Source organism: Rhopalosiphum padi, chromosome 2 (genome assembly GCF_020882245.1).
Source record: "Rhopalosiphum padi isolate XX-2018 chromosome 2, ASM2088224v1, whole genome shotgun sequence".
In the NCBI taxonomy this organism is placed as follows: domain Eukaryota; kingdom Metazoa; phylum Arthropoda; class Insecta; order Hemiptera; family Aphididae; genus Rhopalosiphum; species Rhopalosiphum padi.
Genome location: NC_083598.1, coordinates 34,758,846 through 34,785,408, shown reverse-complemented (window position 1 = coordinate 34,785,408; position 26,563 = coordinate 34,758,846). Strand labels below are relative to the sequence as shown.

The 26,563-nt window shown below is 23.6% G+C and overlaps 2 protein-coding genes across 3 annotated transcripts; both read left to right on the top strand.

Annotated features, from left to right (window-relative positions):
- The first annotated feature begins 2 nt into the window (after positions 1 to 2).
- On the top strand, positions 3 to 3,426 carry LOC132922045 (cleavage and polyadenylation specificity factor subunit 4). Its single transcript, XM_060985349.1, has 5 exons — positions 3 to 237; positions 977 to 1,180; positions 1,269 to 1,458; positions 2,457 to 2,700; positions 3,210 to 3,426. The coding sequence occupies exons 1-5, from the start codon at positions 135 to 137 to the stop codon at positions 3,309 to 3,311; spliced, it is 843 nt and encodes a 280-aa protein (XP_060841332.1). The 5' UTR covers positions 3 to 134; the 3' UTR covers positions 3,312 to 3,426.
- Positions 3,427 to 17,523: 14,097 nt separating this feature from the next.
- LOC132921770 (acyl-CoA synthetase short-chain family member 3, mitochondrial) lies at positions 17,524 to 25,576 on the top strand. Of its 2 annotated transcripts, XM_060984967.1 has the most exons (15): positions 17,524 to 17,810; positions 17,897 to 17,965; positions 18,057 to 18,207; positions 20,332 to 20,476; positions 20,539 to 20,683; positions 21,770 to 21,866; positions 21,948 to 22,159; positions 22,563 to 22,791; positions 23,146 to 23,256; positions 23,428 to 23,500; positions 23,848 to 23,974; positions 24,137 to 24,282; positions 24,360 to 24,582; positions 24,648 to 24,823; positions 25,334 to 25,576. In XM_060984967.1, exons 2-15 carry the CDS (start codon positions 17,923 to 17,925, stop codon positions 25,436 to 25,438), a joined length of 1,983 nt encoding a protein of 660 aa, XP_060840950.1. In that variant the 5' UTR covers positions 17,524 to 17,810; positions 17,897 to 17,922; the 3' UTR covers positions 25,439 to 25,576. The 2 variants fall into 2 exon arrangements, with proteins under 2 accessions (XP_060840950.1, XP_060840949.1); XM_060984966.1 differs by having other exon boundaries at positions 17,524 to 17,965.
- The last annotated feature ends 987 nt before the right edge of the window (positions 25,577 to 26,563 follow it).

The window sequence follows — 26,563 nt, the reverse complement described above, 5'->3', positions numbered from 1 at the left end:
GTATTCGAAAATAAACAGTATATTTATTATTTTACTATTCAGAATTATTACAAGTAAAAAAAATATTATGTAGTATAATTTAGTAGCCAAGTTTTTCTTTAAATTAGCTGTACGTATTTTATCGCCTAGATAAAATGGAGTTGCTTGTGGCAGGATTTGATGACATTAAGTTCAATGTTGAAATAGCTTTAGACGAACAACATGGAGCTTTACCTCTGCCGTTCAATGGAATGGACAGTAAGTCACTAATTAAACATTTTTTTCAGGATAAATGTTTATTATTTATTGTTGTATAGGTAGTATAAAAGCCATTCTTATACTAATTTGTTTCTATATAAAGATTCCTTTTATTTAATTACGTATTTTCAAAAAGTAAATATGAATTGGAATGATTAAAATATTTATTGCAATTTGGACTAGATTTTTATAACAGAATTTAAAAGATAATCTGTATGACTGTATGACAAAAACAAAGTACACAATATATTTTATAAAAAGGTATTTTTAAATATGTTTAATATTATACAATATTACAATATTTTGACCATTATTACAATTTGCTATACATTTTTGTATCAGATTGATTCACAATAAACTTTTTGTGATTTTATTTTTACTTTTTATTTATTTGTCAAATCCTAATTAGTAATTTGTAATTTTAACTTTGAAGTTACTTAAGCTATTTATGTTTTATCAGAAATCTAGGTACTAATATTTTATTTATTTTACTAGAATAGAAATCATGAAATCATACGATATAAATAATATATATTTTAAAGAAAATATGTATAAAATATTTGTTAACACTTACTTATTAATAGACTTAATGATACTTATTTTGTACAAATTAATATTTTCATTTTTAGATCGAACTATTTATACATAGGATATGTTTGTTAATATTATGTTAATACTTTTTTTACTTAGAAAAATAATTATTTTAACTCAAATATTGAAATTTATATTTTTTGTCTAGAATCTATCGCTGCAGTTTGTTCATTTTATCCAAAAGGATCCTGTTCTAAAGGAGCATTGTGTCCAATGAGACATGTACGAGGTGATAGAACTGTTGTTTGTAAACATTGGTTACGTGGTTTGTGCAAAAAAGGGGATCAGTGTGAATTCTTACATGAATATGACATGACTAAAATGCCTGAATGTTATTTCTATGCTCGATTTAGTAAGAAATAATAGTTATTTTTAATAAATTATATTTATTTATTATTAAAGTTTATTTATATATTTTAATGCTACTTTAATCTCTTTAGATGCATGTCATAACAAAGAATGTCCATTTTTACATATTGATCCTGAAAGTAAATTAAAAGACTGTCCATGGTATGATCGAGGATTTTGTCGCCATGGCCCACATTGTAAACATAAACATGTTCGCCGAGTACTCTGTATGAATTATGTGTCTGGATTTTGCCCGGACGGTCCAAACTGTAAATTTGTTCAGTATGTATTATTACTAATAAATCATATTATTTATAAATTTATAATATAACCTCAGTATACAGTCTAATACTTCTTAAAAAAAAAATAAGAATTTATCATTTTTTAAAGATCAATCAAATGTTAAATGTTGGAAAAAACTTCAAAAGTACTTGTGTTTTTTTATTAAAAATAAGCTTTTAATTTAAAATGTAAAACTGACCACATTGAAAATAAAAGTGCTAATTATATTTTTACAAATCCTAAAAATATAGTTTTATAAATTAACAAAAAAAAAACGTATATATGCACCGCCGGATTGACAAGCTATCGGCCTACCTAGTTTTAGGAATTTCTAACGTTTAATTATAGCTACAGCTACTGTACAGTTAAAATAATTCAAATCAATTATATTTTCTACCAATGTTTGTACTAATTAATTACAAAAATAATAAAAAAATATGACCAAACACTCAAAACTAGCCCATATTTTGAGCAGCCCACCGAGATTTCCTTAGTAGTTTTCTAGAAAAATTCGGGCCCTGTATGTAAGGAATTCCTTGAAATAAAATAAAAATTTACAAAATGTAAATTGTATTTTTTTTTCTTGAATGAAAATAAGTATTAACATTTAAAAGTTTAGATTTTAAAATATATAGGTCTTAAATTTAAGTTTAACAAACATTAAATAATTGTCATTATAAAACTATACATTTTTAATATTAAATAAAATAATGCTGAATGAAATCTACCTCCTTTAATAATATATTTTATATTTTTGTATAATGTATATATTTTTATGTATAATAATAGCTTCTAATAAATAAAAACTACTCTCATGTAGCAATATGTTTATATTTACAAATGGTATTAAAATTTATATTTGACACCAAATGGTGGAAAACTCTAAGATCCCAATTTGGATCAGAATGCAGCCAATGTATTAAAAAAAAATAATTCATAGTAAATTGAATATATATTTTTGTATTTCATATAAATTAACATATTATTTTTTGTTATAGTCCTCGATTTGAACTTCCAGCATATCAACAATACGATGCTAATCAAAAAGATTCTAAAAAACTTGTAGTTATATGTCATTTTTGTGGTGACACAGGACATAAAGCTATGTACTGTCATAAAATGGTATCAGATCTTGTAAAAATTAAACCAGAGCTTGAGGTCAACAATGAGCCATTGCCAACAAATGCTCAAGCAGGATTTTCTAGAAAATTGAAACCTTTAGAAGAAGTTACATGTTATAAGGTGATAATGTTTTGTATTCAATACTGAAATTTTAAAAACAGTGAAATTGACAGATTATTTTGTAGAGAAATCCAACTTACATATTATTTGATTTCACATTCAAATACATTCTTTAGTAATTACATAATATTAAATTCCAGACAATTTTATACAGTTTCTTCGTATAATATTCATGTATTTATAAATTTTAATTATGATTAATAAATAAATATTAGGTTTATTCAAAAACATTAATTTCCAATTATTATAGTATGAAAATATATTTTTTAGTTTATGTTATTAAATATATTAATTTTTTTATTTTAAATTCTTAAACTTAACTAATTTTATTATCAAAAAGTATTTAATTCTTTATTAACTACATGTTATGTTGTAATAATATGTAAGTGTTTGATTAATGTTATAATACCAGGTAATAATACAATTTTTACATTTTATTAGAAATTAATTTATATAGAATCAGTAAATTCACATTGTTTCATTTATTTGATAAACAATTTTTTTTTCAGTGTGGATTTAAAGGTCATTATGCAAACAAGTGTCCAAAGGGGCATTTAGCTTTTTTGTCTTTGCAACAGAATCAAGCACTTCAAAACAACCAAGGTGCATGATAAAAAAAGTGAACTTTAAAACTTTAATAAAGTTGTAATTAATGTGATTACATATTATTTGTGTATATTTTTTGTTTTTTATGGGACTTAGTTAATTAAAGTATGATTTTAAGAATTAAGATAATTTTATTTAGATCCCTAGCATTTATAAAAGAAGATTCTGAGATAAAAAGAAAAATATTAAGATGATTTTTTTTAAATTAATTTTTATAAATGTTAAACCTACTCTTCAATATATGAAAGTGTGATAATTTTATGAAATCACAATTCATTGGTTTGTTAACTAATATTTTTATTCTATACCTACAATCTAAAAAATATGACTAATTTCAACTGATATGTATTTGTGTGGTTTAATAGAACTGGCTGAAAAAAAATACTCTTAATAGATACATACTTTATACATTTTATAGTACAATAGTATTTAAATAACTGAGTCTATTTTTTTCTTTTTTTTTTTTTATGTTATTGATTGTAAATGATTAGATTATCTATAAAACTACAGTCATTTTAATGTACGATTAATCATTAAACTTATTTAGAATCTGTTTTTAATTAAAATAATTTAACTAATATAACTAAAAAAATTGTGATATTATTATAGAATTTTAGTTTGCTCCAATATAGTAAAAATAAGATTATTTTAAAAAGTACCAACAATTTAGAAATGTAAGCATTGTGTCTATCTCACTCGTGCGTAAAATAACATATCTAATATATATATATATAAAATTCTTACCACAATTTATTTACAGTTAATATTAAATACAATTTTCTCAATATTAAATTTATAAAAAAGAGTATAAACTATGTTTTTTCTTAAGCAGTTTATATTCTCACAGATTTGATAATATATCAATTTGCTTTTATATTAACTATAAATAAGCTATAGTAAGAATTTGGTATGCATATACACTGTATGACACGTGAGTTAGATTGAAAGACATACAATATGTAAGCTCCACCACACTATGCATTTTGGTAGGTCTAGTTAAAATACATCAATATAAAAAAATGAAATTACAATAGTAATTATAGCAATTAAATTAGTTTTAACTGTGGATTCCACGCTATACATTTTAAAGGTCACCAAAATGTGTTTAAAAGCTATTAGAACTAATTAAATTTTTTCTTTATTTTTATAATGATAAAAATAGATTAAAGAATTATTCTATAGTTATTAAAATATATTATTGAATTATTAATGTATAATATTTTATAAATTTTAAATTTTTTATTATATGTATATTTTTATTGTATAAACACTAAACTATAAAGAATCAAGATTTATAATTAATTTAAATTATTATTGTGCATTTACTTATATTAATAAATAAGTACTTACTGTAGTTTGAGTCATTATTAGTTTATTTAATTTTTGTGGCTTATATAACTATATTAATAGGTAGATAGATAGATATATAGACAGGGCCGTCCTGAACAAAATAATAAGGGTGAGGGGGGGGGGCTGAGATGCATTAATGTGCAAACTTAAAAAAAATTTTCTTGCTTTGCTCAACAACTATTTGCTACCTACAGATTACAAACATATAGTAGTCAGTAAACATATTTTACTATCTCTTATATATATATTTTGATAATATCTTCACAAGTATACTACAATAAAATATTTTCAATAACAAAATGTATAACACTGTTGTATTTTTATAAAACTATTATAATTTGCCACTTGGTAACATAATATAATATTGCTTTTATTAAATGGTTTAGAAAATTAAGTAAATAGTGGTTGAATAGAAGAAATACATGATTTTAAATTTTCATTTGTTAGTTTCAACAGAGTATCGAGAACTATTTTAAATTCTTTTCTATAAAATAGATGCATTGTGAATTCAGCTTGAGTTATGGCATTAGAATTATATTGTTTAGGAGCTAATCTTTTACAATGATATTATATTATTTTTTTTAAATATAAAATAATAACTTAAAAATTAGGTAGGTAACTGGTTTTAATTAAAACTTAACTATTTGAACATAAGTTAAATTTAATTAAAATAATAATTGAACTTACTTAAAAAATTTAATTTTTCTATTTGAAAAATCAAAATTCAAATGTTTTAAATTATTTAACAAACTATATTTTAGTACTTAAATTGTATTATAGTATTTGTGTTGGACAATTGGTAATCGGAAAATTAACTTATATACCTTCATCATTATTATAAATTACAATACAATTAATAAATTATTATGCCGGCATATTTGTACTTTGTAGTATTTACAAAATTATTTATTAATTGTATGAAAAAAATTATAATTTGGCAAGTGCCAACTTAAATACTTAATGTATCAATATGCCAACTGACATATACATATTGTACACTTGGGGGTGGGACAGCCCCAAAAACCACTTCGGGACGGCCCTGTATATAGATAGATTGATATTAATATATTATTATTATTTAAAAAAATATACAATTTAAGCAAAATGGTTTGTCGCCATAATGTTTTTCCTTAGTTGTGTACCAACTACCAAAAATTATTATGATTAAAACTTTTATCTTTATGACTAAGTAATATAACCTTTATGGTATTTTTTTGCAAAAAGTCACTATACTCGTTTTAGTCGTTTTAGATTTAGTAAGTTATATAGCCATATGGGTACCTATTAAATATATTGGTATATTTGTTTGAACAGTTATAGAGAGAAATTACTTTTATTAACATCGACAGTTGAGGTGTCAACATGACACGATATAAATATTCAGAGATAGTAAGTTGTTACCAAATTTAAAATATAGATAACAATATAACATTACCTATATACCTACAATACAAACAGTTAAAGTAGGTATATCACATAATATATTATAATATGAAGTAATTTTAAAATACTATTTATTTTTAAATATGACAGTCTAGATCAGAGGTTCCTAACCTTTTTTGACTCACGGCACCCTTAGTCATTTTCTAAAAATCCAAAGGCACCATATGCCCTATATAGACTAAAAATATATTTCAAATAATTTCGCGGCAACCTAAATAAATTTCGTGGCACCCTGGTTGGGAATCTCTGGTCTAGATTAATATTAAAAGAAAATATAAAATGCTAATTTAGTAATTTGCATAATTTGATAAAATATTAGGAACATAAGTGTTGATGTTTAATATTAAAGCATGTTACACATGACAGTTAGACACATTTCTTTTTAATTCTAGTAAATTTTTTTTTGAAAGTCTGAGCATAGGCGATGTGGTTCTACGTACCCCGAACAAAAGGCCATCATTGCTTATTTGATACTGTTCTTTAAAAAAAGGAATAGCTGGCTCGTTGATGGAGTTGTATTATATTTTGAATGTGTAAGTTCCTAATAAGAAATATGCAAATTTAGGTAGGTATATTTAGCTGAGAATTGCTTATGAGTTATGACTTATGAGTAACCTACGAAACTACAAAAGTAAATAATAATACCTAAAACAATAATTTATCTCATCAAACATAATAATATATCACTTATACCTATCAGTCTTAAAAAGTTTCAATTTTGTAAAAATATGATATTTGCAATAATTAATTTTAAACGTAATCAAACTAAACTGTAATTCACCTACTAATATTTAAATGTATTAAATTAAAATCACTGATTTAAATTTAAAGATTCAATTAGAAATTTCGAAATTTTAATTTGTTAATTTTAGTAGCGAGTTTTTAACACCCGACGTTTTTTTGTTCTAATGTGATTGATATATTATGATGTCATTTATTGATTACGTCATTTAGCGATTACATTTTACAATAATTAACCAGTAAATACTATCGTAAAATACTAAAATGGGGTGAATTGCAATTGGTAGGCGAATGGTAACAAGGCAACAAATATTTTGTTTATTAAAGTCGAGGAATATTAAATTTTAATGTTATCAACTTGATATAATAAGAATTAAATTCATAGTACCTAATAATAATAAATGTTATCAATTGAAAAAAAAATCATCATGATCGGATTATTACTACCTCCCCGGAAAAATAATTTGTCCACGCTTATGATTTATGAATTTACTCATTTTATTACCTCCAAAATCCTATAGCCCTGTTAATATTGTTAAAATATCACTATCACAATAATTTTTTTTTCTGTATAGAAAATATTGCCAATTTTTCTGAAATTTACAGAACAATAGCGTAAATACATTTTTCAATTTGTTTTTTTTTTAAATTTATATAATAATTAAGTAAATTCAAAGATTGAAATTTGTTTAATTTGTCGTATTATGATGTTTAGATGTAATTTTAATATATTACTTACTTTAATATATATATAGTGATTAGGAGGTACATATGTTATAGACACGTATACAAAAAAAATTTCGGTAGGGGGGCTTACAAAATTTAGCAATATAAATTGTGCCGCAACATAATAAAACAATTTTTTTCTCGTTAAACGAAAATATTTCGGGGAGAGAGGGTTGAACACCAACCCCCCTCCCTGCATACGTACCTGATCTGTTATAATTTATTAAATAATAAAGCGATTTCAAAGACGGAAATTTTGTTTGTGATATTTTTAAGTTTATAATACTTGAGATACTTATTAATTTATTATGTTGTCAGACAACAGTTGTCTAAAATAATCAGAAAAAATTGAAATTATACCAATGAATTCGAAAAATTGACTATTTTTAAAAAAACAAAATATTTTAATGTTTCAAATGTTTCAATTCGCCCATGAATTGATTTAAATGAATAAAACATGATTTTTAAACCAATGTTTCAATTCACCCCATTCAAAGGTTAATTGCAACAGTCATATAAAAAAATATAATAAAAAAAGTTAACAAGTTATATTTCTGAATTATACTTATATGATAAACAAGGTAATAAGAATTCTAAAAAATTGTTTTCTTTAATAGTAGTAAAAATGTCTGATTTTTAAATTAAGTTCAAAGTTAAATAAAATCTAAAAATTGTTGCAATTCACCCCCATTTTACGGTATATTATATTGGTTTTTTACAAACAATGAAATATTTTCTGTATTCGAAGACTACACGACAACTGATAAAACATATTCATTATGATTATTTTTCAGTTAATAATTTGAAAATTTATATGAATAGAAATTATGATTATAACATTTTTAAAATGACAATAAAAGATTCAATTTTGCTACAATATTGTTAGGTATATTTTGTAAGTACCTAGGTAATTTTAAACTATTCATTTCCATTTGCTTAGAAAAACTGCTAAGAATATCAATGAACTCTTAAAATTAAATTTACAATTGTTGTCTGTTGAATAGGACTGTATGGCGTTAAAAGCGTAAGTTTGTTGTTGACTTGTTTTTTTTTTTTGGACTTTACCCGTTTGCGTACATTTCTCTATTTTGAAACTCGTTTGCGTACAAATGTACAACTCAATTGCGCACACAAATTTTTAATACATGCATTTAAATGACCAAAAAGTAGAACTCGTTTGCGTAAATCAACAATAGAAAATGTCTACCAAAACTCAAAAAACTTATTAAAGAGCATTGGCATTCGTGTCTTGTTGACATTACACGTTAAATTAAAATAGGTTTATATTTCTGTATAATAATACAAAACGTAGCCAAATTATAACTGGTAAAAATTGTAACTTGATTATAGGTACTCAATTCAATTAATACGTGTATCTTATATCGAAATGTTTAAAATAAATATTTTCATTAAATAGCACTAAGTACTGCGAGTTACAATATTACTCTAAATTGAAAATGAGATTAGTTGTACCTACGCAAACGAATTGTCAGTTTACAAGTAAAAATTGCGTACTGTAAGCAAACGAGTATCATCATGTATTTTAAAACTGGGAAAATAGTTTTCATGTTTAGCGGGTGTGACGAATAGTGTAGTACTGTAGTTAATAGTCGCGCATTATTTGGCCGATTTGGGAAAAGTATTAAACCTTCTTCATTATATATAATATTTAGATTGTGCTTGAACAAAAATGTATAACTCAATTTTTTTTTTTACAATTAAGCCTGCATTCTAGCAGGACTCTTTCTAGTATTTAATTAGAGGTCTAAAGAATATATTTTAATAGTTGAGTGAGTTGTGCTGCGATAATATAGTCACCTCCACCCCCTATTTAAGGAAAAAATCGATTTATGTAAAACAATCAAATATTTTTTGAAATAAATTTATTTTAGCTTTTAGGTGGGAAATGTGCCTTTATGTTCTAATAAAGAAATAAAAATTATATAACATTTTGTTATAAACAACTTTTATTTTATGATTAAATTTATAATATATATTATTTATCAGGTAACATGTACATATGTATTTTTATATACTAATAAAAAATAATTAAAAATAGTAAAATACAATTTAAATCGATAAAAAAATTGTTTTCCAATAAAATGTGTTTTTAATTTGTTAACCGAATTTAATAATTCATTTATAAATAGATAATTTTTTATAGTCAGCAAAAAAGATTGGTGTAGTTTTAGTGTGTTTAAATAGTTAAACTGTAACTTGTTACGTTATTAAGTTATTTTATTTTTAACACCCAAATATTTACTTTTTTATAACACAGAAGTTCTGTGACAGAACTAAAAAACGTACACTTATTTCTAATAAATATATGATATATTTGATATTATATGTATGTTTTTTTATATATATCAATAAATTTTATGGGTTTTTGATTTTACGAAAGTTAATATTATTATGATGATTATTTACGAAAAGGTAATCTAAGAACACAGGCCATTATATATAAATATATAATATATAAATAATAAGTATTATATATTATAGACTATAGTTATAATTTAATTGTATAAATAATATAATATAGTATCTACCTACATTTATAATCAAAAATTATAATTCATTTTCAATTGAATAACGAATAATGATGGCTAATAAGTAAAATATTATTTCAGGGACTTAAAAACTAAAAAGTGTTCAATTTCATCAATAAATATTAATTGTAGATCAGATGACCTGAATTCCTTCTAAAACCACCATTGGTACTATTATATTAGGGTCTATGAATAATTTGAACAAAATCTGGAATAGAAAATTTTTATATAATAACGATACAGGGCTATATATGTAAATGCTTATACTTTTTTACTAAAAGTCTTACCCTTTCAATGTGTTGTGTGTATTATGACAAAGTTTAAAGTAGTTTTTATTTTTTACCAAAAGCAATGGAACATAACATGTGGAGCACATCCATTTAGTACGAACCAACGAACCTCGTTTTTTTAGTGCTACATCTGGCACATCTGTACCTCTGTGGTTAGTGAGCAGCTTTTTTAAATTATAAATATATAAATAAAGCTTTTTATGTTTGACATACACGGTTTATTTGCGTTTTATTTTTTGGGGATTATTTTTAATATATATTTTAAGTAGGTAGCTCATTTTTCCACTAATGTTGTAGCTTTTAGATACAAGATTTTTAGAAATTTCTAGACGAAAATCTGTCATTGTAATTATAGGTACTTATATTTATTCTGATGAAAATGACTATAATAGACCCTGTAACTATATCGTCTATTACATAATACCCATTAAAAGATTTTTCGATAAAAGTTTTTATTTATGATTTATTTGCTCAAATAAACGATTTGGGAGTTTTCCATTTGATTTTGTTAGGCGTATAGTTTTATTTGAAATTGAATTAAATTCATAATTTCAATGTTAAATGATGTATAAAAAATAATAATTTATGTACATAAAAGAAGATTTCTTATAATATTTTTAGGTAATTCTTTTTAAACAAGTAAATAAAGAACTTGAATACCTACATTGTATTATTATTTTTAGACTAAATTGGTGGTTGGATGGTATATTGATTTCATCATAGTTACGAACAACACTTATTATAGGTTGAGAATTTTCATATAAAAAAGTTGACGATAACTAAAACTGACACAAGCCAGAATTTCAGCATTATTGTTACCTATATATAATTTTTTTTTCGTTGAAAATTAAATTTTTTTATGATGAGTTTAATAAATAAATATTGTTACTATCTAAATTTAATATTTCTGAGTCTTTGTATTCAGTATAATTGAATAAGATTCGAATATTACTATTTGACATAAAGAAAATGTAGGTATATTTTTCTATTGTAATGTAAAACTATATACCTTATGGGTTGACTCCTTAATCATATCTTCATTATAGTTCATACATATTTATGTATACTTATACTTAAAGAGTTTTCATTTTTTCATATCATCTAATTTATTTGTTATGCAACTTTTAGTATAAATTGTAAATATTCTTTTAAATGGAATAAAAAGATTTGGTAATAAAATATTAAAATTATTATTCATATAATTATTATATTTATAGATTAAATACGTATATAATTCAGAAAAAAATAATAAGTTATTGGCTGTAAAAAAATGACTACAAACTAGTTAATAATAAAAAAAAAACAGTTATAAATAATAACATAAAGTTAATTAATTTCCGTTTTATTTTTAGAAACTAATTAAACAATATATTATCTATTTTAGGTACAATAATATTATTAATAGTTATAAAATAATCATGGCTATTGGCTAGATTTATAAGGGGCGTCCTGCACAATCCATATAATTAAATTTTTTATCACAATATAGTATGTACTACAACATAAATTATTATGTATACCGTGTGTTACATTTTAAAGGTAACAGGAAATATTTCGAACGTATGACTTTGAGTTTGATTTGGAGTTTTTTTAATTCATACAGGACATATAAATACATCAGTTTTTGATAAATTATAATTTTTAAATATTTTTATCTGCGCATGCGCAGTAAAATTTTTTTTTTAAATATGAACCACTATTTTTGACACTAGATTTAGATTGATTTATGTTTTCTGAGCAGCTGTAATCTTTGTAGTTTTTTGATATCTTCAAAATTGACATTTTTAGAACAGTCGAAAATTTTTAATTATTAGGTAATTTGTTATTATCGCATTTTCATGCATTTACAGATATAATTTATCGATAAATTCCAACGATATTTTTTTATGTATACAGTGTATTGTATATACTTTGTATAAAATAAAATAAATAAAATATACGTAATTAATAATGAGATTACGTTAATATTCTATCAGATTATGAATTTAAATCATTTATTTATGTGTATACAATAACTCATTTAAGCTGCATTCACTCATATTAAGATCATATTTTGTTAAAAAATAATAATATTATATTAATGATAAATTTGAGGCATGAGTTAAAACACGAGTGAAAAGCATATTATTAATCATTCTTCTTTTTTAATTATAACAATATACGTAAAAGTTTCAAGTCTCTATATCAATACAATTTTTGAATTACAATAAAATAACTTGAATCGTTATTTTTCATTAAAATATCAATTTTTGTCCAAATTTGAACTTTCAAATCTAAAAAATGATTGTGCTTATAATTTTTTTCAAATCTTAAATTTTGAATAATAAAAACAAAATCAGTTTTATTGAATAATGGTTTTGAGTAAAAATTTTCATTTTCCTTAATTGTTTTTTTTATTTTTTTCAATTATTTTGAAAAGTAGGTACTTAGCATTTTTAAATTTGACCTTCCAAATGTACCAACTATAAATACAATTTGGTATCAGAAACCACTTTAAGAGTTTAAGATCAAAACACTTTTTCTAGTACAAACACTAATACACCGTAGCACTGTGCAGTTAACATAAAAAAAAGTAAATGCATATATCATTGTAAAATCTATAAATTCATAGCATCCACTCCAAATCTAAAACAGAACGTACCTCACCATAAATAAATTAAATTATATGATTAAATTAACGTTTATGATATAATTTTACAAGTTACTCGTCAAACTTGTCTAACGTAAATAGATATTACAATATCGTATGTTCTATGTTTTGGCTTCCTGAAATGTATAAAAGTCAATTCCAACGTATAATGTGGTTTATTATTTTTCGGTTAGTTTCCGGAACAAATTGTTTCGTTCAATTACATCTGTCACTTTGTCGGTGATTAAGTTCAAATCGTACACTGAAATATTTTATCTTCTACGGTAACAAGCGTATTAGTTATATTAGTTATTATTTATTTGTATCTGTTTATACTTAAAAGTTAAAGTCTAAATGTAAGTATATTTATGGCTATATAAATAAAAACAAGGGTGGTAGGTACATAATTTAATAGAAATAATTAGAAATCCTAAGTCCGGATTTGTTGTAAAGCACTTCAGTATTGCTAATGGTCAAATACTAAAAGTTATTTATAACGATTAATTTTTTTTTTATCATTTCGGATATTGGCGTAATTAGGTGTAGCTGTTAGTTGTATCCCGTGGTAAAATTTTCTTTCGAATTGCGGCTCCAGATTTTTGGGGTACGTACCAATTATTGGGACCCAGAATTTTTTAGCACGCATACGAAATTTGGCATAGATTTTTATGAGTACATACTAATTAAAAATATAAGATTATATATTACATAGGTATTATTGAATTTATAATTTTAAATTATTTTAAACTAAATTCTTCCTGTTTATACGCAGATTTAACGGTCTATAGGCCTATAGCATCATTAGTAGTGCTGTCATTTGGATAATTTTCATAGGGGTTCTCAAATTTTCAATAGACCATTTCTTTGTTATTGTCAGACCACTTTTTTCTAATCATACTAAGTAGGTAAAATAGATACATGTATTTTATGTATGTGTGGCGCATATACGGTGCTGAATGGTTATACTGTCATGCATTTAATATTTTAATGAATTAAAAAATTATAAAAGCTTAAAGTTGTAAATAGCTTTTGTTAAGCATACGAAATGCCAATAATACCTATAGGACAAAAGTACATATTATATTATATTGTACTTAAGTCTTATAGTTATCAGTATTGTCACAATATAACTTAACTTTTATGCATTAGCCATCTTGTGCTTGTAAATTGTATGGTAGCTTATTATAATAAGATGCAGAAGAAATTTGAGATGCAAAAAAAAATACATGCCGCTCCTTATTTATAGCAGTTATATATTGGTGAAATTGTCAATAATTAATATTTCTTTGATAATAATTGTTTTGAATCATTATAAAATTACCGAATTTAATTCTTGGTATTTCTTAAACGTATAGATGTGTATATATACTCTTACTTCTATTCGAAACGTTTACATTATGTTTTGACATAATAAATTTGATATTTTGCGATATTTCGTATCTACATGTAGGTTCCGGTTGTAAAATTGAAAAACGATAATAACAATAAAGATGTAAAACGTACGATTTACATGTTGTATAATAATAAAGAATATATTATATTATATCCGACTTGACGTCACTATGGTTCGTTTATTCAAAAATTACAAACTATGAGCACGTAACAAGCGGAAAATTGGACCTTTCGACTGTAAATAAATTAGGAGAAGTATTTGAAAATTTCATGAAATACTTTAATGCTTTACTTTTATGTACATTTGACATTATAGTAATTATTTAAGTGTTTTAAAATTTTTATATTGATAAAAAACATATCTTCAAAATGTTTAAGCAATACAGTATCATGCATAGAAATACTGAATACTTACATTATTACAATAGTATTTTATGCTTATATATATACTTAAATATAATAATTTATTTATAATAGTACCCAATTACTCAATGCATTAAAATGATCTATATATTTGTGTTGAAAAAATTCTATGTTTCAAGTTTTTGTGACATATTTCATTATGTAATAAAATATTAAATATCTTCGACAGTAAAATAAAAAAGCTGACTCTCTTGTCTAAAAATAAAATGCATGTCATCTGTATGCATGATACGTATATTACATTATTGCCAATTATCTTAGAAAATGTACTTTAAAAAAAAATTTATTTTTATTTATTTAATATTAATCAAGTCAAATTATTGAATTCTTTAATTATTTTAGATTTTAAGCTGAGCGATGAATGTATTGATTTTATAATGATGTGTGTTTTTTTGTTTCAGTGTACACGATAAAACCGGTAAGTAATCGAAAAATGCTTTTATTTTAAACTTTGAAGGTGATTTCGGATAGGAAATTGGATATAGTTTGTACTTAAGCGAGGTAAAATATTCCTAGTATTTATCAAAATAATCGGGAAAAACAAACAAAAAATTAAGGAAAACGGAAATTTTACCCAAATCCGGTAATAAAAAAATCCGATTTTGTTTGTTTGAAGTAATTACAAAATAATTGTTGGTACTTGAAATTTTCACCAAATGTTTATATTATTATTTTCTATAGATATTATAATTTTCAAAACATTTTGAATCTCTTTAAACTATTTATAGACATTTGCAATTTTCCAATATTTTTAAAAAATGTTTCTTTATAAATGACAATGAAAAATTATTTGCTGAGCAAAAATACTCAAAAATGTAATACAAAGATTCGTATAAGCTGTTCATTTAAAATTATCAAAAATACACAGTCACAATATTTCTTATAATCAATATTAAACTTAGGATTTTGGAAAAATTCGTAAAATCTCGAAGATATTCAAGTAATTTTGTAGTTAGAAATTCATAAAAAATTGAAAATGGTTTTTTTTTATATTTGCGATATTAAAATTGAATACCAGATTCGTCAAAAGTTTTTCAATTTATATTAAAAAAAAATTTTACTGGAATTTATAATTAATTTTGGATTTATGTTGATTTATGATCCATGATAATTTTTATTGTGATTAAATTTTCAAAATAACTTTTTTGATTTATTTATAGACATTTTTTAATTTTTAGTTCTTTTTTCATAAATGCCGATAAAAAATTTTCTTGGAGAAAATACTACCTTAAAAATTCAATACAAGACATTACATAAGTTGTTCTTACAGTTATATAAAAATATAATATTTGAAATATATAAGCAATTTATTTTCATAAGCATTTGGAGTTAAAATTTTAACAAAATGACAAAAATTTGCAAATTATTTTACAGTTGAAAATTTATAACAGGTTACAAAAGAGTTCTTCATAAATATTTTATTCGGAAACCAAATATATAATCATAATTTTCTTATAGAAATTATAAGTTCAAAGTTTTTGTATCGAGAAAAAATTGTGAATCAAATAAAAAAAAATTTACTAAGTAATTAAAACAAATTAGGAAAGTTTACTTTTCAACCGTGCTAAATTACCATTTTCGTAAATATTTAATACCACGCAATAAAATAAAATTTCATTTACAATTTAAAAAGAATTTAAACAAATAAACACTTGGATAATTACAATAATACACGCCTAGAAACAAGAAACATAGTATATTTTAACTTCAAAACTATAGTGTGCCTCTATAATTCTTTTGAACTTTATAATTGATTTAATACATAATAAAAAATTAAAAAGAATTGAAAACATTTTCGTTAAATAATAATTTGAAAAGAGTTACTTTAATTAATACATATTTGTATATGATTTTACTTACTACGCTTAACTATGTATAACCATTATGAAACAAAAAATCTTATATAACTCATTGATATGAAATAATCAACTTTATCGTTGTTTTATATACACATATACATATATATATATATTATTTGACATAGGTACATATAATAACAATGAATATAGGATTTCTTTAAAAAAAAGGTTTTTTTTATTTTAAACTATATGACATAATATACATCATGTATAGTAGTAGGTATGTCATAGGGCAAAAACAATACCAGGATGTGAGTTTGATTGTTTGAATTATAATTACAAATGGGGACATTTGTATTACACGTATAATTTTTCATCGAGTTCATTTGGTAAAATTTCCGAACACGGTTTTATGACTTAATTAAAATAACAAATTAAAAAAATGAAATTATTAAATAAATATTATAAAAAATATATAAAACCTATAGTAATTATTATTGCCGGTTTTTTTATTGGGAATAAACCATTTGGTTTAAACGTGAAACTAAATAGAAATATGTACATTTTATTAGTATAAAATTATATGATAGTTTTGCAGCTTAAAAAATGTTCCGTGTAAATTTGTAATTAATAAATTGAAAAGAGCCATTAAACATACTTTAGTCTTAAATATTTTACGTGTACTAAATGAAATTAAATTGAAAAAAAAAAACATAATATTTACATTATTTTTTTTTAAGTATTTTTGCTTATTTTATAATTCTTTCGTACAATGATAATAACAATTGATATAAATATTAACTCATCAATGAAATTAGATACATGGCATTAACTGTCTATTACAAATATGAATTAATCTACATATAATTATAAATAATTTAACTAAACAAAGGTCGTTAATCGAACAGCACTGTCAAAGCTTTAGACACCGCATTTCAAATCATTTTAGTATCATTTTTTTTTTAATTTCAATGTGTTTGTTTAAAATTCTAATGTTAATTATTTATTTTAAATAAAAACAGTCGTGGGTGTAATAAAGAAAATTAATTTTAATTACTGGCAGGAGTGTCTTATTTAGTTAAATTCTGTTTATTTCTTTATACGTTGAAGTAATAACTTACATTTTGTTTCTGTGTTTTGTTATTTTTATTGTTTATTATATGTACGTATATCATATTTTTAAATTATTTTTTGCATAAACATTACACATTTCATTCTCTATTATTATGGACATTTCCACTAATTTAGTTTACAATAATTTCGTGGACAACAATATGGTACCAAATCGAAACAAATCACTCCGTGTAAATCAAAATGGTAATAATTTATTTTCTTTTATTACAATTATTGTATTCAGAATTTTATTGTTTTATTAAGAGTTTTTACAATTTATTTTTCGTTATTATAGTAAATACATATACAACTACAAATTATGAAGAAGCATACCGTCGATCTTTAGAAGATCCTGAAGGTTTTTGGGCTGAAGTCGGCACTGTAGTCGATTGGTATAAGCCCTGGGATAAAGTTTTAGACAATAGTGCTCAACCTTTAACTGATTGGTAAATATTAAAACAGTTTAATTATTTTCCCATATGATTTCAGATTTAAATACAAGATATTTATCTTGTTTTTGTATATATTTTTTCATACAATAATAATTAAACACTTATATTTTATATTTAACAAAATTATACAATTTATAATAATAATTATGAGTATAATATTGGTGAATAATGTTTAATAGTTATATTTATATATATCTAAGTATATTACAAAAATATAATATTTCAGAATATTATTATAATAACAAAATTATCTAAAACAGTGATTCTTAACCTGGGTACCTTGAGCTTATATTAATAACCATGTTGATTTAATAGAAAATATAAATATAGGTACTTTTAGTTTATGTGTCTTATACACATTTAATACCTATGGTTTTTAAAATAAAACAAGTACAAACATTTTTATAACAATATCTGTAGGTTAATTGTTTAATATTAATTTAAAATATTATATTATTTTATTTTATATTTATATATACTAAGTCATACTTTAAATTATTTATTAATTATTTTATGAAAATTTTTTGAGTATGACTTAGATATAATCTATAACTATAATATAAAATAATTCTTTTGTGTTTTAAATCTAAATTTATACCTTATATAATACTTATATATTATAATTTTTGAAGTGTATTAGATATATTTATTTACAAAGCTTCTAATAAATAAAAAGGTATATACAATCAAAACTATTACTTTAGGTTTAAACAAGATCTCCAAGGGTTAAAGACTTTACCCAAGGTTGAAAATCATTAGTGATCAAGTCACAACAGGACATTATTAATACTATATAAAAGGTGCCTACTCTAAAACAGCACTAAGATATTTTATTATTTTGAGTCAACTAGTTAGATTTTTTTTTTTCATTTTTAATTGTAAATTTTTATAGTACCTCAGAATGGGTTAATATTTTAAAAGTTCAAAATTGTTTAAGTTTTGGTATCAGGTTTAAATTATTTTGATCTTACATGATTATAAGGAATGAAAAACTTAATGACGTGTCAAATTATATATAATGTTTATAATTATATAAAGTTTTTTGGTGTCATATGCTATCTACGAATATTGTTCTATCTACTGCATAGTTTAGCAGCTTGCTTATACATTTACTTTTGATATAAATATAATATATATTCCATTAAATTATAATGTGGTTGCCAAAATATTATAGGAGAAAATAATAATACTACAGGATATAGTCACTGCAAATTAGAAGTCGTGGACTTGTCTACCATCGCTTACTTTGGCAAATAGTAGGTGTAATAATGTAACATTAAATTGGAAATAAATAATAAATAAACGGGTTTGAAAAAGAATTTCTAGTATTTAAAAAAAAAATTAGATACTGTGTCTGCAATCGTCATAGGTCTTAAATAAGTTTTCATATTGGTTTGATCACAAATCATTTTTATATGAATATAATTAGAAATTACTTTTATATTTTGTTTCATCTTCGCTTATGATCGGTAACTATAAAGCTAAGCGTTTACTTTATTATTATTTTAGTAGGAGAATCACTTTTTTTTAAATAATATACGTCATGTAACATTTACTCAGCCAACGATTATGTGTTCATTAAATAGGTGGATATATTATTTATTAGGAAATTAGTCGTAGGATATACCTACTGTTAAAGTGTTAAATACCTACTTTACATGTTCAACATATATTATAAGTGATATGTTTAATTGTACAGTAAACATATCAGTTGAGAATCATATGAAAAATGCGATGGTTTATTTTAAAAATAAATTAGTTTGATAACATTTATCAGCTATTAACGCCAATCTAAAAGAGGTTTTCATTATTATTTTTTCATCTCATCAGATTAGTTTCACAATAATCAATTTCTCTAAAAATATTAGAGTATTGTGTTATTATGGAAGAGTCAATAGTTTTCCATTCTTTTACACTAGGGCTGCGGAAAGTAGGTACCGATTTTAAGCCGGGAGCGATGGCATATTGAACATATCCTCTCCCAAATACACCCACAAACATAAATATATATTTATTTATTGACCGGCTTAAAATTACATATTAGACAGATTATTTGAAATAATTCAATAACTGTATACAAATTAAAGTAAAAGCTAATATTTTCCATTAATATTTTAGGTTTGTTGGGGGACAAATAAATGCGTGCTACAATGCAGTCGATCGTCATATCAAGGCAGGTAAAGGTAAAAAAGTCGCCTTAATCCACGATAGCCCCGTGACTGAATCCGTGACAAAAATTACTTATGAAGATCTATATGAAAAAGTTTGTACTAAAAGATAAAATCAAACTGTAAAAATATACAATTTCTTATGTTTTATTTTAAGGTATCATTATTAGCTGGTGCTTTGGTAAATCTAGGTGTAGTAAAAGGTGATCGTATTTTGATTTATATGCCTCTTATACCCGAAGCAATAATTTCAATGTTAGCTGTGGTTCGCATTGGAGCCGTTCATTCTGTCGTTTTCGGAGGTAAAGTTGTATTATGATAATAATTGACTTCCTTACCCCATTCAAATTAAAAGTAAATTTAAGATACAAATTTGTTATTTTACATACATTTTTAATGTTACTTATTATATTTTAGGTGTGTATATTTCGTAAAATTAAAAATGATACACTTTAAAGAATTTTATGTTTTATAATGATATTTTAACTAATTTATAACAGCAATTGACAAAATTTTGATTCATAAATCAAGTTCTTAAAAAAACGATATATAAAGATTATATAAAGATAAAAAAAATAATATTTAGGTTAGTGTATACGTATACCAATTTATATTATTGGTATGAATATGTATAAATGATTGAAAAAATATGTATGTAATACATATATTTTTTGTTTTTTTTTTGGCAAACTAATTATAATAATATATACAAAATATAATAAGTATACATTCTAACTACCGAGACACTAAGACTGAGTATATAATTCACGATCAATGGAATTCGGAAAATATTTTTTAGTAACATATTCGATGATTGATAGTTAAAAATAATATCTTAGCTAGGTTTTATATTTATTAGTTGTAAGTAATATTAAGACTAAAGACATCTTATGAAATACAAAAATAGAAAAAACAAATTTTTATTACCACAATCAATTTCACATATTATAACAAATCTGCCAAGCTCTTGAGCCGAACTCTTAAGAAGGAAGACACTAAAAACTTAATTTTATTTCTTAAAAATCGATACAATATACAAATTGAATAATATTAGTTAATTAAAAACACTGGTAAGAAAAAAATGCACGTCATATACCAATGGCCAAGTTGACGATGTATTTTAAGATCGATAAAAAAAAATGTCTTATAAAATAACTCAAGCATGTACCTCTAGTGTTTAATGATACGATTATTGTAGTTATATAATATCAATATTTAAATCAAATTACCTTATTTATATTGATATGAAACTTGTATAGAAATTTAGTGAACTTTTAGGAAATGTTGAAATTATTAATTTTAATAATACGTGTAAAAAATTTTAAAATGTATACAATAAATGTATAACTATACCTAGTTATTATTATGAAATGCATTAAATTTCTCAGGTTTTGCAGCTCGTGAACTTTGTGCACGTATCAATCATGCTACTCCTAAGGTTATAATAGCTGCAAATTGTGGGATTGAACCGAACAAAATAGTAAGGTATTTGAAAGAAAAAAACTATACTACTAAATAAAATTAACAGTAAACAATAATTATTCATCATGTTGTGGTTTAATCTAGGTATAAAGATATTTTAAACACTGCTCTAGACCGGGTGTCAGAAAAACCTAAACATTGCATTATATACCAAAGACCAAACATGGAACCTTCTCCATTAACTCCAGGAATTGATATACTTTGGTCTGATGCATTATCAACAGCTAAACATCATCCATGTGTGCCTGTGGAAGCAAATCATCCTCTTTATATACTATATACATCTGGCACCACGGGTATGTGCAAAATATTTTCTAAACGATGTATAATAATGAAAATTGAATTATTAAATGCATTAATTTAATAAGATATATTATGGACAAATATTCCTTTAGTTCTTAAAACAATTTTTTCAAATTAATTATTTGTGTATTACATTATACTTGTATTGTATATTATCTTTTAAATATATTAGTAAAATTATTTTAAAAATCGTTAATGTTTAAAATACATTATGTTAATGCATGTATCTTATCTATATGTACATATATAAGAGTAAACGAACAAATTAATAAAATTAATAAAATGTCAATGATTTACTTTACACATTTTTAAATTGCAGCATATAATATGTTAAATAAATACTTAAAGTTATATTGAGTGTAATACTTAAAAGTTAAAATACATTAATTTTTTTAGATAAACCTAAAGGAATCGTTAGACCAACTGGAGGACATATTGCCACATTATGCTGGACAATGAGCTGCATTTATGGTATGACGGAAGATGATGTTTGGTGGACTGCATCTGATATGGGATGGGTAGTAGGACATTCGTACATATGTTATGGTCCACTTTGCGCAGGAATCACATCAGTTATGTATGAAGGTAAACCGGATAGGACACCAGATCCTGGACAATATTTTAGGTAAATCATGATTTTATAGATAATTTAAATTAGTTAGAATACCTATATCAACAAAATGGTTTGTGTATTATCTAATAATCATTGAAACACTTTAATTAATACTATCTAAGATTTTATAGGATTTATTAATCGCATACTTATATGAATTAATGATATTCCGGAAATAATCACTAGAATTTTAGTTATTTAATTTATATATGAATATATATATATATATATTATGATAGAAAACTCAAATTATTATTATTAACAATATACTATTATATTATTAATTTTATTTTTATAACACACGATTTGAATTTAAAATATGTATATGTGTAGTTTTGTGTATTATAAACAAATTTGTTATCTTAGAGTAATCCAAGACCATAAAGTGAATGGATTGTTCACGGCACCGACTGCTTTAAGAGTTATCAAAAGAGAAGATCCAGTTTTGGAATTTGGTAGTAAATATAATACTAAATCGTAAGTTATACTATAATATAATATAATATAATATACAGTGGTGCATCGATAAGTCAAAAACCTTGATAAGTCGAAAAAATTGCATTTCTCTTGAATTTCGACTTATCGAGGTTCCACTATAAATAAAAAAATATCAAATCAATTTATAAATTAAAATATTTTTTATCTCAGGCTAAGAACATTATTTGTGGCTGGAGAACATTGTGATCATGAAACATTAACTTGGGCTGGAAAAGCTCTGAATGTAGGTTTAAAAATAAAAATGTTATCTATAAAACTATACAATATTGAGTAATCTATTTCACGTAAGATACTTATTATTTCAAAAACTATTAACAATTTTGAAAATATTTTTATTCGATAATTTTAAATCGTTAACATTTTTTAATTTTTACCTTTTTTGATGAAAACATTTCTAAAAATGTTGTTCATAATGACTTAATTATGTATAAGAAATATTTTCAAAGACGTAAGTGTAGTAATTATTAATAATAAAAAATATTACATTAAATGAGTCACTCCAAATGTATATTATATATTAGTTATATTATCAAATAGGTACAATATTTTAAGTTTGGTTTATTTGATTAGGTACCTGTTTTGAATCACTGGTGGCAAACTGAAACTGGTCATTCAATTACAGCTAGTTGTCTGGGATTTGGACATAATCTAAAACCTCCTATGTTTTCTGCTGGAATGCCGTTCCCTGGATATGACGGTAACTTTTTAGAATATAGGTGGTCAATTGATAACATTTATGTACTTACAAATTTACTCAAATAACACGAAGTGAAATAATTTTTGATTTTAATAAAATGTACAAATACAAATATTCAACCTGCATAGAAAAATTAATGACTATAATTAATTTTAATTTTAGTGAGAATTTTAAAAGAAGACGGTAGTCCGTGTCAGCTATTGGAACTGGGTCGAATTGTAGTCAAACTTCCATTGCCACCGGGAGTCATGTCATGCTTGTACAAAGCCCCAGAACGATTCATTAATACATACTTCAATAACTTCATAGTAAAACTATATATTTTCTAATAAATATTTTTAAATATACAAAAATATATGACTAATATTGTGAAATATTACATCAGGGTTATTATGACACAATGGATGCTGGTTACACCGATGAAAATGGTTATATATACGTTACAGCTAGAGATGATGATGTTATTAATGTAGCTGGACATCGGTTGTCAACATCGGCATTAGAAGACGTAATCCTATCTCATCCGGATGTTGGAGATGCAGCTGTATTTGGCGTCCCGGAAACTACGAAAGGAGAAATACCATTATGTCTTTATATTAAAAATAAAAGTTGGTTTATCATTTTTATTTATAATTTTTTTTTAATGTCTGTAAGTTGAACATAATGAAATTAGATTGCAGTAAAAAAGAAGAAGATATTAACAATGAAATCGTACAAAATGTTCGAGATTTAATTGGACCAATTGCGTCGTTCCATTTATGTGCACCTGTGCAAGGGTTGCCAAGAACGCGATCGGGAAAAACTGCTAGGAAATCATTATCAAATTTAGCTAGTGGAAAAAAAGTGATTGTAAGTCAATAATTTAATACTTACTTACATATCATAATAAATTGTATAAGGTATGCCAGTAATCAGTATATCTATACTAACATATAACTTAACATAACTTAAAATTTATAACTCGTAATGATTTAACTTAAAATTATTTTTTATTCAGTTTCACCAAACATGGAAGTATCTGAAACCTAAAAAAACACAACACTAAACAATATTATAAAAAATATAACCAATATCAGAATTCAAACTATAACTTAACATTTTACAATAAAAACTATCATGGTAGACAAGTTCGTTCCTAATTATTTAAAAAATAAAAAAAATATGAATAACATTCACACATTTATTCATGATTTGATATTCTAATTCCTATTATTGTAATTTAATGCAACGAATTACTTTCAATTAAGTCCACCAAGCTTACAATAAAATATACGACATTGATGTTATAATACCTAATTAATTAATCAACGTTTATGTATTCAATATTGTAATATATTAAAAATCAACATATTGTTTCAGATATCAGGTACGATAGAAGATCCTTCAGTATATATGGGCATTAAACAGGTGCTACAAAAACTTGGTTATGCTAAAAATGCTCCAGACCCTGAAATTGAAAAATAACAAAACATTTTTAACAAATATGTAAAATTTAATTTATTTTTAAATTTAAATTGTTGATAATAGGCACAGTGACATATTGTTAAAATATGTAAAAAAAAAACTATTTATATAAAATAAAATAAAATTATCAAATTATCATTTTTAGTTGCTATTAATTTGTAGTAAAAGAATAAACCATTAAACATTGCTTAATATATGTATATAATACTTTAATCATAGTACATAAAAAATAATATTAAAACTTACTTATTCAAGTTAGTGTAGATTTAAGGAAAATAAATAATTAAAAACAGTATGAAAAAATAATTTATAATTTATGAATTACTCTATATAAAACCACATGATCTACATGTAATAATAATTGAGTCTTGATGTGTAATCTTTCAAGATTAAATTTTAGTTACGAAATAAAATAAAATTTATTAAAATTACATTGCATTTAATAATTATCTTAAAATATTTATTAAAATCTTATCACACATTTATTATTATTAATAATTTACACTATTGTTATCATTATTTATTATTAAAATTGTATTTAAAATCACGATTTATTAATGCGTATGCATATATGATCAATTATGAATGAGTTTTTTATAATTTAATTTAAGTTTATATGGTACATTATATTAGTAAAACTTCGATAAGACGGAACTTCGGTAAAACGGGAACCCCGGTAATACGGACAATTTCTTTAGTCCTTTTTTAAAATATATATAAATTTATCCCGCCAAGACGGAAACCTCGCCAAGCCGGAAACGGACACGGTTCTGTATAAAAATTTGATAAAAATTCCTTGCTAAGACGTAAATATAACATGAAAAACCAAACTTAGAATAATCGTCAAATTTATTTTCGTATTGTCGATACCCAAGATAATCACTATACATGCGTGTACTTTTACGATGACATTTAAAACTAATAAATTTGATATGTATAGAACTACAAAAATTGTCCCTCACAGTGTCCAATAGTGTCCAATAGTAGGCCTTACGGACTAAAAAAGAAAAACCAATAACCGATTTTTTTCAAAAAATATAATAATTATTAATGTATATTGGCTAAAAATAAAATATATTAAATTATAAATAAATAAATATAAAATTTATTATGTTTATTATATTG